General features: G+C 35.4%; 1 protein-coding gene across 1 annotated transcript in view; it reads left to right on the top strand.

The window, feature by feature from the left end:
* LOC135196666 (sodium- and chloride-dependent glycine transporter 1-like) overlaps nt 1-15,300 on the top strand; it is a 66,922-nt gene extending 51,622 nt beyond the window's left edge. Inside the window, 4 exon segments of the mRNA XM_064223501.1 lie at nt 3,460-3,560; nt 9,635-9,735; nt 11,355-11,522; nt 13,149-15,300. Coding sequence (XP_064079571.1) covers nt 3,460-3,560; nt 9,635-9,735; nt 11,355-11,522; nt 13,149-13,403 — 625 coding nt within the window. The 3' untranslated portion in view covers nt 13,404-15,300.
* The last annotated feature ends 4,700 nt before the right edge of the window (nt 15,301-20,000 follow it).

The following is a 20,000-nucleotide window of genomic DNA, read 5'->3' as shown; positions in this document are numbered from 1 at the left end:
TTACTGTCAGTTTCCGTATCAGCGCTGAATGATCTCGTAGGTCCCAGCGCTTGCCCTCTGGCCTAAATTCTGCATTTCAATTCCAAATACTTACGTATGCCGTATGTTTCCACGTCGTTCCTGGCTGTGATCAGGCTGGTTTTATGCAGATTTGTGCATCTCGGTCCCTCGTAGAACGAAGATAGAAGCATCCTTCACCTTAATCCATCCTCGTTCGTAAATAAGCCTCTTCAGCGAGTCGGGAAAATCATCCACTTATTAACACCTTGCTGAGCACGAGGTAGAAGAAGACGAAGAAGACAATGACGCCCTCGAAGAAGAAGAAGAATAAGAAGAAGAAGAAGAGGAAGGAGGAAGACCTCGTAGTGCATCATCGTGCATTGGAAATCCTTCTTGCCCAAGATACACAAACAACATGCACTGCTGAAACAGGTTCTTCCTGTCTCTCTCTCTCGTTCTCCCCCACCACCATCTGAGAGAGATCATCAGCTTTAAGCCAAGCTATCCGACCATCAGACCCCATGAACCAGCTTCATTGGCCGGCGTTGCTGCGCTCTGATTGGCCGAGAAAGCCGACCGTTATTTTTTTGAAAAAACTCTTTCACTTGTCCGTTAGGGATGGCGTAATACGCACGATAACTGCGTCTACTTCCGAAGTTGTGGGGGCATGTTTTCTGAAAATAGCGGAGGAGTTTGGAGGCTTATGTAATTCCCTAGGGGGCGTCAGGGAATATTGAATATGAAAGCTGTATCCTCTCATGACGCTCAATGTGAATTCTTCGTGTTACATTGTTTCCTAATAATCGGTTCCATACTTGAAAACAAAGGGAGAAAGAAGTAGGGAAACATTAACAATATTATTTTTGTATTCGTTCTTTCTACCACTTCTGTTGTTGTTATTATTATTATTATGCAAGTGCCAGATTCTGGATACAAATTCTGTTTAAAGATATTATTATTATTATTTTATTATTATTATTATTATTATTATTATTATTATTATTATTATTATTATTATTATTATTATTCACTTTGTGATTAAAGTCGCTCTTATTATTATTAACTTTATGATTAAAGTTGCTTTTTTTTATCATTATTATTATTATTATTATTATTATTATTATTATTATTATTTTTTTTTTTGCTCTATCACAGTCCTCCAATTCGACTGGGTGGTATTTATAGTGTGGGGTTCCGGGTTGCATCCTGCCTCCTTAGGAGTCCATCACTTTTCTTACTATGTGTGCCGTTTCTAGGATCACACTCTTCTGCATGAGGCCCGGAGTACTTCAGCCTCTAGTTTTTTCCAGATTCCTTTTCAGGGATCTTGGGATCGTGCCTAGTGCTCCTATGATTATGGGTACGATTTCCACTGGCATTATCCATTAATCCTTCTTATTTCTATTTTCAGATCTTGATACTTATCCATTTTTTCCCTCTCTTTCTCTTCAACTCTGGTGTCCCATGGTATTGCGACATCAATGAGTGATACTTTCTTCTTGACTTTGTCAATCAACGTCACGTCTGGTCTGTTTGCACGTATCACCCTATCCGTTCTGATACCATAGTCCCAGAGGATCTTTGCCTGATCGTTTTCTATCACTCGTTCAGGTTGGTGCTCGTACCACTTATTACTGCAAGGTAGCTGATGTTTCTTGCACAGGCTCCAGTGGAGGGCTTTTGCTACTGAATCATGCCTCTTTTTGTACTGGTTCTGTGCAAGTGCCGGGCATTCGCTTGCTATGTGGTTTATGGTTTCATTTTTCGTATTGCACTTCCTACATATGGGAGAGATGTTATTTCCGTCTATCATACTTTGAACATATCTGGTTCTTAGGGCCTGATCTTGTGCCGCTGTTATCATTCCTTCAGTTTCCTTCTTTAGCTCTCCCCTCTGTAGCCATTGCCAATTGTCATCGCTGGCTAGTTCTTTAGTCTGTCTCATGTATTGTCCGTGCATTGGTTTGTTGTGCCAGTCCTCTGTTCTTTCTGTCTTTCTCCTGTCTCTGTATATTTCTGGGTCTTCGTCTACTTTTATTAGTCCTTCTTCCCATGCACTCTTTAGCCACTCGTCTTCACTGGTTTTCAGATATTGCCCCAGTGCTCTGTTTTTCGATGTCGACGCAGTCCTCTATACTTAGTAGTCCCTCTCCCTCCTTCCTTTCGTGTTATGTATAGTCTGTCCGTATTTGCTCTTGGGTGTAGTGCTTTGTTGTATTGTCATTTGTTTCCTGGTTTTCTGATCTATGCTGCGGAGTTCTGCCTTCGTCCATTCCACTATTCCTGCGCTGTATCTGATTACTGGCACTGCCCATGTGTTTATGGCTTTTATCATATTTCCGGCGTTGAGTTTTGACTTGAGTATCGCCTTGAGTCTCTGCATATATTCTTTCCTGATCGTGTCCTTCATCTCTTGGTGTTTTATATCTCCTCCTTCCACTATTCCCAGGTATTTGTATCCTGTCTCATCTATGTGTTTGATGTTGCTCCCATCTGGCAGCTTTATCCCTTCAGTTCTCGTTACTTTGCCTTTTTGTATGTTGACTAAGGCGCATTTTTCTATTCCAAACTCCATCCTGATGTCCCCAGATACAATCCTTACAGTCTGGATTAGGGTATATATTTCCTTGATGTTCTTACCATACAGCTTGATGTCGTCCATTGAACATCAGATGGTTGATTTTGTTGCCTCTTTTCTTGAGTTGGTACCCGGCATCCATCTTCTGTAGTACTTTGTCATGGGAATCATGGCTACTACGAAGAGTAGTGGGGACAGTGAGTCGCCCTGGAAGATCCCTCTCCTGATATTAACCTCTGCTAGTCTTATTCCAGAGCTTGTAAGTATTGTATTCCAGTTGCGCATTGTATTTTTGAGGAAGCTGATGGTATTTTCCTCTGCCCCATATATTTTCAGGCATTCTATTAGCCATGTGTTTGGTATCATGTCGAAGGCTTTCTTATAGTCAATTATTATTATTATTATTATTATTATTATTATTATTATTATTATTCACGTTGTGATTAAAGTTGATATTATTATTATTATTCCCTTTATGATTAAAGTTGATATTATTATTATTATTATTAACTTGTGATTATAGCTGATATTATTATTATTATTATATTATTATTATTATTTATTATTATTATTATTATTATTTATTATTTATTATTATTGTGTGTCAGATCCTGGAGAAATTTTGTCATAAGTTATTATCATCATTATTATAATTATTATCACTTTGTGCATAAAGTTGCTATTATTATTCTTAGTATTCAGTTTATGATAAAAGGTGCTATTATTATTATTATTATTATTATTATTATTATTATTATTATTATTATTATTATTATTATTCACTTTGTGATTACAGGTGCTATTATTATTGTTATTATTATTATTATTATTATTATTATTATTATTATTATTATTATTATTATTATTATTATTATTTCTAGGGAGGAATGTTCTGTCACGCTAATCCTGGACACGTACTCCGCCACTGTCCCCATAATCTTCGCCTGCCTTTGTGAGGTCATCGTCTTCTCTTATATTTACGGTGAGTAATTGGAGCCACTGATTGGAAGACTAGGCCACTGAACAGCTAATCGAGTCAGTGATTTGTCTGATCGGTGGCTGTATTATGTAGAGCATTGATTAGGAAAGAAAGTAATGATTAGGAGATTAGACCACAGAAGGGCTAATCAAGACAGTGTTGTATATAAATCGATGGATATATTATGTAGAATATTGATAAGGATATCTACTGATTGGAAGAATAGCCACTGAATAGCTAATCAAGACTGTGAATTATATAATCATGTATTTATTAAGTGGCCCATTATTTAGGAAAGAAAGTCGTTGAGTAGAGTATTATGAATTTCTGTAGTAAGGTGTTTTGTTTGATCAGAATTGTTTTATATATACAATGGGCCACCATATTCGCTCTCTCCAGATTCGCGAACTCATGCATTCGCGATTTCTCTGGAACATATTCCACCATTATCTTGCAGAAAAATCGCTTATTCACGGGAAATTTTACGCATTTGCGGAATTTTTCTATGAGAAAACCTCCATAAATTCCTGTTTTTTTTATCAGTTTCATCATAAAATATACTTTTTTTTGATGAAAATTAAAAAAAAAGCAGGTATAAACATTTTTAGTGAGTTTTTCTTGAGTTTTAACCAACAAAATAGGTCATATTAAGCATTTTTATACGGATTCCAACTATTCGCGGACGGTCTGGTATGCATCCCTTGCAAATATGGGGGACCACTGTATATATATATATATATATATATATATATATATATATATATATATATATTATTACTATATATAATTTGTAGGGTGGTGAGGCTGCTTCCCCCCCATGCCCTGTATGCAAAACAGCACCTGTCTGTTCTTGGTGGTTACATAGCCAAGTATTGACATAGGAAAGTATATATAATATATATATATATAATATATATATATATATATATATATATATATATATATATATATATATATATATATATATATATATATATATATATATATATATATGTGTGTGTGTGTGTGGGGGGGGGGGGGAGCTTGTGATTGCGTTTACTTGTGTAACCTTCATGCAACACACACACACACACACACACACACACACACACACACACACACACTCACACAGAGCAGGGGAAAGAGATAATTGCCTCCGTTAACAATATTGCCAGGCCGTAAAATGGGAACAATCGCTTCTCAATGACTCTATTGCCTAAGTTCCTCCCTCCCTCCCTCCCTCCCCCCTCCCTCCCTCCCTCCCGTCGCTTTTCATGACCTTTTAATATTTGGTTTTCATCTCCAGCATCGTCCAAAAAAAAAAAAAAAAGTATTCTGGCGGGGCGAACGAGAATGTTGACACAAATAAACAGAGAGAGAGAGAGAGAGAGAGAGAGAGAGAGAGAGAGAGAGAGAGAGAGAGCTTACCATTCATACACTCCCACGCCAAAGTAATGGTCTTTGTAACCTCCTTCTGAGAAAGTGCGAAGCTTTTGCGATGTATATACATCGCAATTAAGAAAATATCCTAGTCTTTTCATTATTGACTTATAGCTTTGACTCGTGATGTTACTTTCTTTAGGTGCACACGTGTCCCATTTTCTTTATTTTGTATTCTTTATTTTTGTATTTCCATTTTCTTAATTTATTGCTTCCAGTTTTCTTTATTTGTATATTTCCCATTTCTGTATTTGTCTATTTCCCATTTTCTTTAATTTTACAATTTTCAGTTTATTAATTTGTCTCATTCCCATTTTCTTTATATTTGTAATTCCAGTTTTCTTTATTTGTCTATTTCCCATTTTCTTGATTTTTGTATTTCCCTGTTTTCTTTATTTTTATAGTATATCCCATTTTCTTAAATTTTGTAATTTCCAATTTTCTTTATTTGTCTAGTTCTCATTTTTCTTTATTTTTGTATTTCCAGTTTTCTTTATTTTTATATTTCCCATTTTTTTCCTTTCAGTTTTCTTTATTTGTATATTTCCCATTTTATTTACTTTTTGCTTGCAGTTTTCTTTATTTGTATACTTCCCATTTTCTGTATTTGTATGTATTCCCCAATATCCTTATTCCTATTTTCTTCATTTACACATTTCTCATTTTAGGCATTTGCATATTTCCCATTTTCCTTGCTTTCGTATTTCCCATTTTTCTTTACTGGTAAATTTCCCATTTTTCTTATTTGTATCTTTGCAATTCTCTCTATTTGTATATTTCCCATTTTTCTATTATTATAATTTCCGTATACCTTATTTGTATATTACCTGTTTTCTAATTTTGTTTATTTCCCATTCTCTTTTATTTTTTAAATTCCTTTTTATTTATTTTTTATATATCCCACTTTCTGTATTTCAGTATTTCCCAGTTTTTCTTCGTGTCAACTGTTCTCTATAGAGTCAGACAATTTAATCCGTAGGGGGAAAGCGCCATCAATGTACCTCACGGGGTACACTGTAGGCATTAATAAAGGTTCTTTGCAACGTCCATTCGGGCCCTAGCTGCAACCCCTAGCATTGCTTTTACTATACTTCCATTCATATTATCTTCCATCTTGCTATTCACTCTCTTCTAACAATTATTTCTGTGCAGCTGCGAAGTCTTCCTTCCTTTTCACCTTTCAATCCCACCTGCTCTCAATTTCCTATCCAGCGCTGAATGACCTCATAGGTCCCAGTGCCTGGTCTTTGGTTTAAACTCTATATTCCATTCCATTATTGGTTCAAACTCTATATTCCATTCCATTAGATTGATAATCTCATCCCGCCCTTACGTTAATGCTGGTCTAACCCAACTGTCAATCCCAGTCTCTATCTTACTCAGACACCCACAGTCTCTCTCTCTCTCTCTCTCTCTCTCTCTCTCTCTCTCTCTCTCTGTGAAATACGAGGCGGCAGGTTCTTTCTGAATGTTATGTTGATATTAATTATCTCGGCCTTTGATGCCAAAGGTCACTCACTTCACAAATCTTTTTTGGCGCATTGATTGAGAGTCAGTGAGGCTGCTATTGAAGAGAGAGGCAGAAAAAAGAAAAGGAGTAAAAGAGAGAGAGAAAGAGGGAGAGAGAGATTGGAGGAATGTATATATTTATTTATTTCTGGAGTTTATGTAAACATATATATACAGTTGACCCCAAGGATTTGCGGAGGATAGGGACCACAAACCACCCGCCCCCTGCGAATAGCAAAAATCCGCGAATACTTGACACCCCTCTAAAAACTCTTATAAACATCTATTTTATTATTTGTATCGTAAGAAATTTATTTTTTCATGAAAACATCATCAAAATACAGTAATCAGTGAATATTTCCCTATGTAAAATTCTGAAAATCATTAAATAATGTGGATTATGTTCCTTGGAAAAATTCACGAATTGGTGATGTCACGAATCCTGAACCGCAAGTAGACGGGGTCCACTGTATATATATATATATATATATATATATATATATATATATATATATATATATAATATATATATATATATATATATATATATATATATATATATATATATATGGGGGTGTAGTGAGTATGAATATTGTATAATTACAACTTGGCTTTTGCATCTATTTAAACTTGCCTCAGCACAAAACAAAAGAAAAATGCTCTTGCCATAATTATCTGTAGTATATGTTGCCCTTGCAGGCAAATTCTTGAGATGTATACTAATATTGCACCAGGCACACTTTTATTGCCATGCCCCTAAGTTAGGTTAGTTTCACCGAGTATTCTCCCGGTTAGGTTATTTTGGGTTAGGTTAGATTGGGTTAGGTCAGGTTAGTTTCAATAACTAATCTCCTAATCTCCAAGTTAGGTTAGGTTAGTTTAAACCAGTATTCTCCAGGTTAGGTTAGGTTGAGTTAGTTAAGGTTAGTTTCAACGATTATAAGGTTAGGTCAGTTTAAACTTGTATTCTCTAGGTTAGGTTAGGTTATTTAAATGAGTATGCTTCAGGTTACGCTGGGTTAAGTTAGGTTAGTTTAAATGAGTATTCTCTAGGTTAGGTTAGGTTAGTTTAAACGAGTATCTCTGGGTTAGGTTAGGTAGTTCAGGTCGTTTTAAACTAGTATTTTCCAGGTTAGATTAGGTTCGTTTAAACGAGTATTCTCCAGTTATCTTAGGTTGGGTTAGGTTAGGTAAGTTTAAATGAGTATTCTCCCGGTTAGGTTAGGTTCGGTTAGATTATGTTAGTTTGAATGAGTATTCATTAAACGGAATTTACAAAATATAAAAATGTACTTAAGTCTGTTAATAAATCAATTAAAAAGCTATAAATATATTCTTATAAAAATGTCCCAGAACTATGCAGAACCCAAAAACACACACAGAACACCCAATTTGGGGAGAATTCAGAATGAGTCTTTTTAGATTAAAATTCCATAGATATGCGTATATAGTAAGCTATGAACTGCTTCTTTTATAAATTTAGTAATAATAATTTTTCTGGTTAGGTTAGTTTAAAGGAGTGTTCTCCAAGTTAGTGTAGGTTGGGTTAGGTTAGGTCAGGTTCGTTTAAACGAATATTCTCCAGGTTAGGTTAGATTGGGTTGGGTCAGGTTAAATTATTTAAACAAGCAGTTTGTAGGTTAGATTTGGTTGGGTTGGGTTAGGTTAGGTTAGTTTAGTTTAAACAAGTATTCTCCAGGTTAGGTTAGCTTAAACACATATTATGAAGGTAATTTGGGTGTGGGAAAAATAACGAGGTTATTTTCAAGAAGATTCTGTGGTTAGCTTTTTAAATGTCGTTCCATTTTTTTTTTCAGGGGAAGTCATTATTTTACTCTGTTACAGATCGGGAATATGCTTCCGCGAAAAGCGGCTGGATGTTATTGCCAAAAGGGGCTATTCATTAAACATTCAGAAATGTCTAACGATGACATTTCTTGGGGGCGTTTCGAAATGCCGTAACATTTAATATTGCTTTGGTAGGATATGTTGGTATTGGTTTCATTGTTATTGCAGGTTTGAGCGTAATGATATTGGTAAAAAAAAACGTTTTGTCCATTTTAGATATTCTGTCTTGTGTGTGATTTAGGCGTGAATGGTAGTGAGTGATGTCATGCAGTATTACCGTGAAAGAAAGAGAGAGAGAGAGAGAGGAGAGAGAGAGAGACGAGAGAGAGAGAGAGAGAGAGATCGTAATGGATTCGACTGACATATTTTTCACCTGTAATTGACAAGAATAAAAAAAAAAATATGAGGTCCTTTTACGTTCTGTCCATTTATATATATATATATATATATATATATATATATATATATATATATATATATATATATATTATATCATATATTATATATATATATATATATATATATATATATATATATATATATATATATATATATATATATATATATAAACACACACCTCGTATAACTCCTAAAAGATTTACATAATTGAGGCTTATGTATATATTCAGGAAATACCCGAACTGTAGAAGAAGTGTAATATCTGCTGTGCTTGGAAGAAAATTTCCCTGTTCAGGGAAATTTATTGGATAGTTCATCCTTCGTAAGATTAATGTCTCTCCAATTTTTCCCCCCCAGTTTCAGGGAATAAGGATGGGGTTCGTTCTCAGAGGACCTGTGGAAATCTTTTGCGAGTAGTGGACGTTTTATGTATGTTATATATATATATATATATATATATATATATATATATATATATATATATATATATTATATATATATATATAATGTTGTGTGTGTGTGCTCACACATTACATACACAAACACACATAAACACACACACACACACACACACACACACACACACACACACACATATATATATATATATATATATATATATATAATATATATATATATATATATATATATATATATATATATATATATTAAAATTACATAAATTATGTACACTATTCATAATGAAATCAACATATCAACACACGACAAAAATAAAAACAAGAGAGCATAAGAATGTTTGTCAGCCTCACAAATCAATCTGTCTAAACCATTCCCTTATTCATTCACCAAATAAACTCCTTTTTTTTCTTATTTCTCCTTTCACAAATCATCATCATAAGCAAACATTCCTTATTACATATACTCCTCGTTTCTCTCGACAGGCAGTGGAAAGGTGGCGAGGGACGTGGAAATGATGACCAACAAACCGCTGAATTTATTCTGGTATTTCATGTGGCTCGTCCTCACGCCCTTCTGTCTCTTGGTAAGTAAGCACCGAGTTGAAGGTGTCAGCTGTAATTTTGGATATTTCCTCCTGGACAGTGACCCCCAAATTTCCTAGACAGTGACCCCCAAATATCCTAGATAGTGACCCCCAAATTTCCTAGACAGTGACCCCCAAATTTCCTAGACAGCGACCCTCAAATTTCCTAGACAGTGACCCCAAATTTCCTAGACAGTGACCCCCAAATTTCCTAGACAGTGACCCCCAAATTTCCTAGACAGTGACCCCCAAATTTCCTAGACAGTGACCCCTAAATTTCCTAGATAGTGACCCCAAATTTCCTAGACAGCTACCCCCAAATTTCCTAGACAGTGACCCTCCAAGGGTGTTGGTATGCACAATTATTTCATAATAATAAAAAAATATGTAAAGCAAAGAAATCTATCCTTGACAGTAAAATCTTGTAAAAATAATTTAATGGAACAATTTCTTATTGATGAAAACGATATCTATGGAAATTACTGACAATCACCAATTATTATTATTATTATTATTATTATTATTATTATTATTATTATTTTTAAAAGATAATGGCTACTTCAACAGAGTTACACTTATAGAGATTCTTCTCTGTTTTCCGAATAGCGGCTTTTCCGAGCTACTTAAACACGCTAGTTAGAGTGCCTATAGAGGTCATGATCAAATACAGGGTCATAATCGGTGCATTATTATTATTATTATTATTATTATTATTATTATATATTATTATTATTATTATTAACAATAATGGCAAAATTTACAGAATTTGATTTTATACAAAATTCTCTCAATTCTTTTAATGACTTGATAGAGTTTTGTATAAAATCAGTTCTTTAAAATCTGCCATTATTTTTAACAAAACATGTTTGAAAGAAGGTCTGTTTCCAGCATACATTTTATTATTATTATTATTATTATTTTTATTTATTGGAAGTAGACCCTCTTTCAAACAAGTCTGATTGAAAGATATTGCTGCATCAGCTGCATTCAACTTGTAAAATAGTCTTCTCTATTTTTCAAATAATAGCTTTCTCTCTGCTACTACAACTGGCGAGTATTGCGTCGATATTACTCATCAGGAGGAGTCAATTTCGGGAATATTGCTTAAAATGTATTTATTTGTCACAGTAAATGAACAAACAGAGCCGAGAGAAACGTTGGCCACTAGATCGACTTATATTTTGATATATTTGTTCATTTACTGTGACAAATAAATAAATTTTAAGAAATATTCCCGAAATTGACTCCTCCTGATGAGTAATATCGGAACAATACTCGCCATTTGTAGTAGCAGAGAGAAAGTTATTAGAAAAATAGAGAAGACTATTTACAAGTTGAATGCAGCTGATGCAGCAATATCTTTCAATATTATTATTATTATTATAATTCAGAAGATGAACCCTATTCATATGGAACAAGCCCACCACAAAGGGCGCCATTGACTTGAAGTTCAAACTTCCAAAGCTTATTAACGGTGTTCATTAGAAAGGAGTAAGACGAGATGAATGAAAATACAGAAAGAAGATACATAAAATAATAAAAATTCACGCGAAAGTTAAATTTTCCATTCCCCCTCCACCCCTCCTGCAAATCTCACCATTCTTCCACGCCCATTCCAGCTGATCTTCCTGGAAGTGGTGGTGGTGGTCCGGCCCCCTGAGTACAGGGACTCCGTATCCCCATCGTGGATCCAGGCCGCTGGCTGGATGTCGGCCATCGCCTCCATCTCGACCATCCCCGCCTACGCCCTTTGGTACTTGGTGTCTGCAGAAGGGTCCTTTGCGAAGGTAAGTGAAGGATTGGAGGTTTTGTAGATGAAGGAATCATGTGCGTAGGATTTTCCTTTAGGTTGAGAAGTAAATGTGAAAAGTAAGTTTTAGAGCGATTTGTGATTTTTCATTCATTTTAGAAGTAATTTTATCAGTAATTTTATTAGTAATTTTTAGAGCGATTTGGGAATTTTCATTAATTTTAGAAGTAATTTATTTTATAAGTAATTTTTAGAGCGATTTTGGATTTTTCATTAATTTTAGAAGGAATTTTATCAGTAATTTTATAAGTAATTTTTAGAGATTTGGGATTTTTCATTCGTTTTAGAAGTAATTTATTTTATAATTAATTTTTAGAGCGATTTGAGATTTTTATTTCATTTTAGAAGTAATTTTATAGGTAATTTTGAGAGCTATTTGGGAATTTTCATTCGTTTTAGAACTAATTTTATAAGTAATTTTAAAAACAATTTAGAATTTTTCATTCATTTTAGAAGTAATTTTATAAGCGTAATTTTATAATGATATTTCATCATTTTTAGAAGTAATTTTATAAGTAATTTTTAAAGCTATTTGGGATTTTTCATTCATTTTAGAAGTAATTTATAAGTAATTTTATAAGTAATGTGGGATTTTTAATTCATTTTTAGAAGTATTCTCATAAGTAATTTTATAAGTTAATTTAGGATTTTTGTTTTTCATTCATTTTAGAAGTAATTTTATAAGTAGTGTAGGATTTATCATTAATTTTAGAAGTAGATTTTAGAGTATTCTTGTAACTTTGTTTAATTTTAGAAGTAATTTTTTTTATTTGTTGAACTTTTCTTGAATTTTGAATTTTATAAGTAATTTTTAGAGCAATTTATGATTCTTCATTCATTTTAGAATTAATGTTCAGTGCTCTGGAAAATTTGTTCCATTTTAGAAGTAATTTATAGATTTGTGTTTTATACAGTTGTAGAGAGAATTTTTACTACTTTTTCGTCCGTCTACAATTGCTTGCATAAGTCAAATGAAGTGGTGCGGTTTCGTTTATAGATCCGATCGGGAACGTTACGGTTTTGTGTTAGGAGAATGTTTTATTATACTTCACAAATACTTTTATTTAATATAAGCTTCGACTTCGCGGACAAATTTTCTGGACTGAATTTGTGTTTTTGTAGTTCTAATGACCCGAAGGAAACAAAATTTATGGACTTTTGTGCATTCTTATTTCTGCGACATGCCTTCAAAATCTCGTTCAAGTGTAGTACTTACATGGAAGGATTATTAACAGCTTTAAAGACTCTCTTCTTCATTAAAGGAATAAAATTGCATTAAGTTATATGTAGTACTTACGTGGAAGAATGATTAACAGACTTGCTCGTAAAAAGACAGCTTTGTTTGTGCTTTTTACTATAGACTCCATAAAAATCTTCCAAAAGGAAGATTTGGTATACATAATTAATTACGTAATTAATGTAATTAATATTTGGCGAAGAAGAGAATTTGACGGATTCCATTAGAAGACTTTGAACTACTTCACAATATATATCTTTTCTGGACTCTTTCCCCTCAACTCCAGACACCCCCCCCCTCCTACATCCCCCTTCCGATTCCACCCATCCAACCACTCTTCTGTTCTCAATAAATCACAATTTTCAGCGGATGGCGTCCGCATTTACCGCATCGCCGGCCTGGGGCCCCGCCCTGGAGAGCCATCGAAGGGCGTGGGACGAATACACCAAGACTCACCCTCTGCGTCATCCGCTCCTCCACCCGAGGCTCATGAGGAGGAACCTCTGGAGGGGCTGCGCTCCTCCGCAGTCCTCCTCCTCCGCGGGCGTTTACCCTCCGAAAGACGGCGGGCGGAGCTTGGAGTTGGGCGCCCCCTTAACCAATGGTGCGGAGGGGCACTGATGAGGTCCTTCGGGAGTTCGTCGTTTTGTCCCTGGAGGTTCATGTTGCCCTGGAGGATCATGATGCCCTGGGCGAAGATGGCGAATGGGTATTCGGGTATCCTTCGTCGCTGCTCTTCGGAGACATTCGCTTCGTGGTGGACTTTCGATGTGTTAATTAAGAAGTGTCCTCAGATGTAACGTCTCTCGTTGACAGCGACTGGGATCTATTTCATAAGGAATTTTTGATCTACTAATGACATATTTTTGTAACTTGATAATAGTATACGTGTATGACCGCAGTATAAGATGAAATATTCAACGGTACAACTTTCGATTTTGTAACGAGTGTGTGTGTGTGTGGGCAGATATTATTGTATGATGAATTACGACGCTCGACCCCAACCCCTCACGTAGCTTTTTCCTATAGTGAAGCTTAAACGACATTCAGGAACTTGTCTGTGGGCAACAGTGAGGGGCCCTTTGACCCGTCAGTTAGTCACAAACACCTTTTCTCTCTCTCTCAAGCACTTGCACACAAACGCACCTTTGAAAAAAATAAAATGTTAGAAGGGAAACCAGAGGTTGAAAGTGAATGAATCATGAGGTGACCTTTGCTTTGATATTTCTCTCTGCTATTTATTTTTAATTCTTCTTCTTCTTCAGCCTCATTCATCTTGGGGTCCTCCAGTTTATTCCCTTCTGCCCTCTCCTCTTCCTGGGTTTTTTCGTCCATTCCTCTTCTTTCTCAGCTTACTACGTAATCTGCTCCTCCTCCTCCTCCTCCTCACCTTGTTCATCTACACCACCACCTCCTTCTCCTCCTCCTCCTCCTCTACCTGACCTTATTCATGTACTCCTCTTTCCCAACTTATTCATGTACCCCTCTTCCTCAGTTTATTCATTTTCTCTGCCTCCCCCTCCTCCACAGCTGATTCATCTACTCTTTTTTTCCTCAGTGTATTCATCTCCTCCTCCTCCTCTTCCTCCTCCTCCTCCTCCTCCTCCTCCTCCTCTTCCTCCTCTTCCTCCCCTCCTCCTCCTCCTATGAGTATTAGAGCCAGTGAACACCGAGGATGCTTAACCAAACCACTGCCTAATTGTATCCAGACATCCAGTCCTATTTCTGGTCCCCCAAAGTGATGTCACCCTTTCACGCAAGGGGAAAGGGACCCCAGACACAGGAGGTTAGAAATTGCACTCTAGTTGAAGCCTTAATCACGACCTCTGTCAGCGAATTAAGACGGAGTTTATGCACTGAAATGTGGCCTTGTTTGTTTGTTTGTTTGCCTGTTTGTGACTGTCCATGTCTGGAACATATCTCGAAATTTTGCGAGAGGACTTTAATCCAATTTTGCAGTGGGGTAACCTGGGAGGGTGAAAAGCTTTGATAAAATTTTGAGATGAATCTTGAATTAAAATCCCTAATTTTTTGTCTTATAGATGATGGAGTTTTCGTTTTCGTTTTCTTTTTTTTTCTTCTAAGTATTAAGGGTATTTTACCTTTGTAACGACGAAAGTAGTTTGTATGTTGTATTGGAGGAAAGGATGTATTTGTCACAGCATTTAGTTGTATATAGGTAAATTGCAGTCGTGTTCTCTGGTCTCTGTGTGTGTTTGTGTGGGTCTGAGAGAGAGAGAGAGAGAGAGAGAGAGAGAGAGAGAGAGAGAGAGAGAACTTTCTCTAGGTTTAGTTTTAGAGAGAAAAAGATGGCATTTGTCTGCTTACTGTAGGTTTAGTTTTAGCATGAGAGAGAGAGAGAGAGAGAGAGAGAGAGAGAGAGGATTATCTGTAGATTCAGCCTTTATAATTCACAGACGGAGAGAGAGAGAAAGAATATATATGACGCTCACAACACAGTACAAACCCACTTCAATGAAGCTTGTCATTTATACCGCCCCCTCGGGGCCCCCCCCCCCCACCCCCACCCCACCCCGCCCTCCTACCCCACTCCCCCAAAACACTTTGTTGACGCCCCCGGAACCTCATAAGCTTTGTAGAGCAAGCGGTATGACTCTACAAAGCCAGTTGAAGTTAATGGCGGTGTATTTTAGGACACATCCTTGAAATCGTTCCCCTCCCCAACCCCCAACCCCTCTTTTGTGTGGATGTGTAATGGATGTGTATTAATAATGTCAGGAGAGGAAGAAGAAGAAGAAGAGTAATGAGGATTGGGCCTACCGACATTTGAAGAAGAAGGCCTCTCTCGTTCCGTGATTCACTTGACTGAGTCACGCTGGCCCATCGGGGCGGAGCGGGGGGGGGGGGGGGGGGGGGGTGGGGGGGGGGGGGGGGGGGGGGGCAGGGAAGTTTGGGGGGTGAGAGGGTGATAAAGGTTATACGTGAATCAAGTGTCAGTCAAGAATGTCAGAAGTACGGTAGTAGTAGTAGTAGTGTGGATGTATACGTATGTATATGTATGTGAATATAAGTGTATATAAATATATATATATATATATATATATATATATATATATATATATATATATATATATATATATATACATATCATATACGTATATATGTGTATATAAATATTCGAACATATATATATATATATATATATATATATATATATATATATATATATATATATATATATACGTATATATGTATATATAAATATTCGAAGATATATACATATATATATATATATATATATATATATATATATATGTTTATGTATTATATGTATATAAATATAATATATTTATATATATACATACATATACATACATACATACACACACACATATATATATCTATCTATCTATATATATATATATATATATATATATATATATATATATATATATATATATATATATATATATGTATGTATATTTGCACTTCTGGTCAGGACATTCTCACCTTCCTACCAAAAGGACACTCTTTCAATTTCCTAAACTAAACGGTAAAGCTCAGCCACTTTCTAATATATCTAATGATGCCCTCTGTTGGTCCGTGCGTTGAGTTATGTACCTGGTAGTTATTCGACTGTGTTGAGTCACAAGAAGGGTTGAGGAAGACATACATGGGGCTTGCAGCCTCATTGAAAAGACACGTTGCAAACCGAAATGTGATATGTGAATATATATATATATATATATATATATTAATATATATATATATATATATATATATATATATATACATATATATATATATATATATATATATATATATATATATATATATATCATATCATATATATATCATATATATATATATATATCTATATATATATATATATATATATATATATATATATATATATATATATATATATACTATATATATATATATATAAATAAGCGAATACCACGGGAAAATGATAGTCAGAAATCCAAGCGCTTTCGTCTTTATTCAGACATCGTCAAGGAGCTACTGAGTAGCTCCTTGACGATGTCTGAATAAAGACGAAAGCGCTTGGATTTCTGACTATAGTTTTCCCGTGGTTATTCGCTTATTTATATATATATATATCTTATATATATATATAATATATATATATATATATATATATATAATATATTTATAATTTATACACACGTATAGGAGGTACTCACACGTGTACAGAAAAATACACATGTACGTAAGAACGCATGGTCATCATTGTAAAATGAAATAATATAGCATATCACTGTCACAGAATCCTAAACCAAGGAAGACATTAGTTGTATGACTCTTATATTACGGAAATAAACATTTTACCTTCTCTCCTAGTCATTACTTCCATCCCAAAACACTGACTGGGGGGATAAGTGGCCAATTGCTGGGCTTGACAGACCAAATGTCATAAAACCTTTCAGTCAAATCGGAGCAACGAATGATTTCACCAATTACGACAACAGGTTTAATTAGCTGATGGTCTCACGTTCCGTTAAATATTCACAAAAAAATATTTTGAACATTTAATTGATTGTGAATAATGTTATTTGAATCATGGCACCTGATTCGTTTGGTAACGGGTAAGATGGTCTTTTAGTCGTTGAGTTTTATTTCGGGAAATGAGCCCAGAAACAAATGAAGAACAGTGAATTGATCAGTTCTTGAAATTTAACGTAAAATAAACATGAAAAGGATAGTAAACATTATTATTTTTCAAGTTTGAGTTTCGCTTTATTAAAAAAAATTGTTTTTCCTACTTCAGTTCACATATTTATGAATTTTTCAGTTCAGATCCACATCCTCTATCACTCAGTAAACCAACGCATTTGAGAGATGAGAGAGAGAGAGAGAGAGAGAGAGAGAGAGAGAGAGAGAGAGAGAGAGAGAGAGAGATTTAGTACAAGAAATAAGAAAAATGATCGTATTCAACAAATTACTTCTACGAAATGACAGGGGTTCGAATTCTTAAAAAAAAAAAAGAAGAAGTTACCTTTCTAAAACAACAGCAAAAGGACGTATAATAACCTAAAAGAACTGCTTTAAACTAATATAAAGTTAATCTTAAAAGAACGTCAAGGTAAACATAAAATTATACCTACAGTTCCATCCGTCTCGACAAGCAGTGCACTATATATATATATTAATAGATATATTATATATATACTATATATATATATTATAATATATTATATTATAATAATTATTAATAATATACATATATATGATCTATATAGAAGAGAGAGCGAAGAGAGAGAGAGAGAGAGAGAGAGCGAGAGAGAGCGAGAGAGGAGAGAGAGAGTTAGAGGAGAAGAGGAATGAGAGAGGAGAGAGAGTGGGGGCCATACACGTGCGGTTATCTGCATCCGTATATTGTGCTTAGAAATCTCACATGTTGCTCACAGTGCGTCCAATCCACGTGACACTGGCTGGAGATCAGAATCCCTATTTTAACCTGTCAGTGCGTAGGGGTTCGTCGGTCTTTCGAAACTCAGTCTGCAATGAAGTGATTACTTTTACACGGGGGACCAGGATAAGGCTTAACCAGAGTATTTGGGAAAAAAATAGTCGCGTGTTTTTAAACCGAGCTGATGTTTCATTTGCAATTTGTTTTTTCGTTCGCTGTTTGGAAGATATATACAGATATCTTTACTAGAATTTTCATGTTTGTGAAGGTAGTATGTATTTTTCACATTTTATTATATATATATATATATAGTATATATATATATATATATATATATTACTGTATAAGTTAAAATGTATATATATACATATGTAAATATGAATTTTATACGTATGTATACTTGTTTATATATATATATATATATATATATTATATATATATATATATAAATTATTATCATAGAAAATATATAGACATTATCCTTTATATATCTTCTCTTTTAAAAGACCCTTTGCAAAAAATTAGGATAAACTTTGAATTGCAGAGTAACGACCAATATGAGAGAAAGAGGTGGATGCGGCAGCAAGAGAGAGAGAGAGAGAGAGAGAGACGAGAGAGAGAGAGAGAGAGAGAGAGAGAGAGAGATGTGGCCCATTGTATTCTGTCAGTTAAGCATCCAGTGATTTAGTTCGTAACCTCTTTAGGAAGACAAAAGCGATTGTTGAACAGATACTGCGGAAAATGGTTTATCCGGTTAATTAGATCGTGGGCGTTCGGGATTTGGGAACGAGGTCCTGCCCCTCCCCCCTCTCCCCCCAGCTCACCCTCTACCCACCAGCCTAAACTTCCCCCCTGCATTTTCTCCGGGAGGGGGAGGGGAACTGTTATCTCTCACTCTGTCATCTCTTGAATATATCCGGGATGGTGGTGTAATTTTTTTCTGTCTAGCATGAGAAGACACGAGAGCTGTCTTTATTGGAGACCTCTCTCTCTCTCTCTCTCTCTCTGTAGGTCTGCGGAGGACGTGCTGTTTTTTCGTGACTGGTGATGATTGATTAACTCTTAGGAGAGATAGGAATATAGCTTTAGGATAGAAGCGACCCTTGATGTGGATGCTCTCAGCCTTGGCGGAGGTTTGCGGTCTGGGATCAATCCTGTTATGATCGTTGCTGCTATCATCATTATCATCGTCTATCAGTTTCTCCGTGTCAGGAATTCGACTTTGAGAGAGAGAGAGAGAGGATGAGAGAGAGAGAGAGAGAGAGAGAGAGAAAGGAGAAAATTGTAGACCTTAGCATCATTTCTTGCTTTCGTGAAGAGAGAGAGAGAGAGAGAGAGAGAGAGAGAGAGAGAGGAGAGAGAGAGAATTGTAGACCTGGGCATCATTTGTTTCTTTCGTGAAAAGAGAGAGAGAGAGAGAGAGAGAGAGAGAGAGAGTTACAAGGATTAAGATGTCTCAAAGAGAGAGAGAGTTGTAGACCTTAGCATCATTTGTTTCTTTTGTGAATAAAGAGAGAGAGAGAGAGAGAGAGAGAGAGAGAGAGAGAGAGAGAGAGAGAGAGAGAGAGAGATAATTTGTCGAGCTTAGCATCATTTTCTTTCTTTCGTGAATAGAGAGAGAGAGAGAGAGAGATAATTGTCGAGCTTAGCAATCATTTCTTTCTTTCGCGAATAGAGAGAGAGAGAGAGAGAGCGAGAGAGAGATAATTGTCGAGCTTAGCATCATTTCTTTCTTTCGTGAATAGAGAGAGAGAGAGAGAGAGAGAGAGATATAATTGTCCGAGCTTATCATCATTGACGGTTCGTGAATAAAGAAATAAAAA

The sequence above is a fragment of the Macrobrachium nipponense genome, chromosome 18 (genome assembly GCF_015104395.2).
Source record: "Macrobrachium nipponense isolate FS-2020 chromosome 18, ASM1510439v2, whole genome shotgun sequence".
In the NCBI taxonomy this organism is placed as follows: Eukaryota; Metazoa; Arthropoda; class Malacostraca; order Decapoda; family Palaemonidae; genus Macrobrachium; species Macrobrachium nipponense.
The sequence above is the reverse complement of the archived record's forward strand: the minus strand, read 5'-3'. Positions and strand labels throughout refer to the sequence as shown.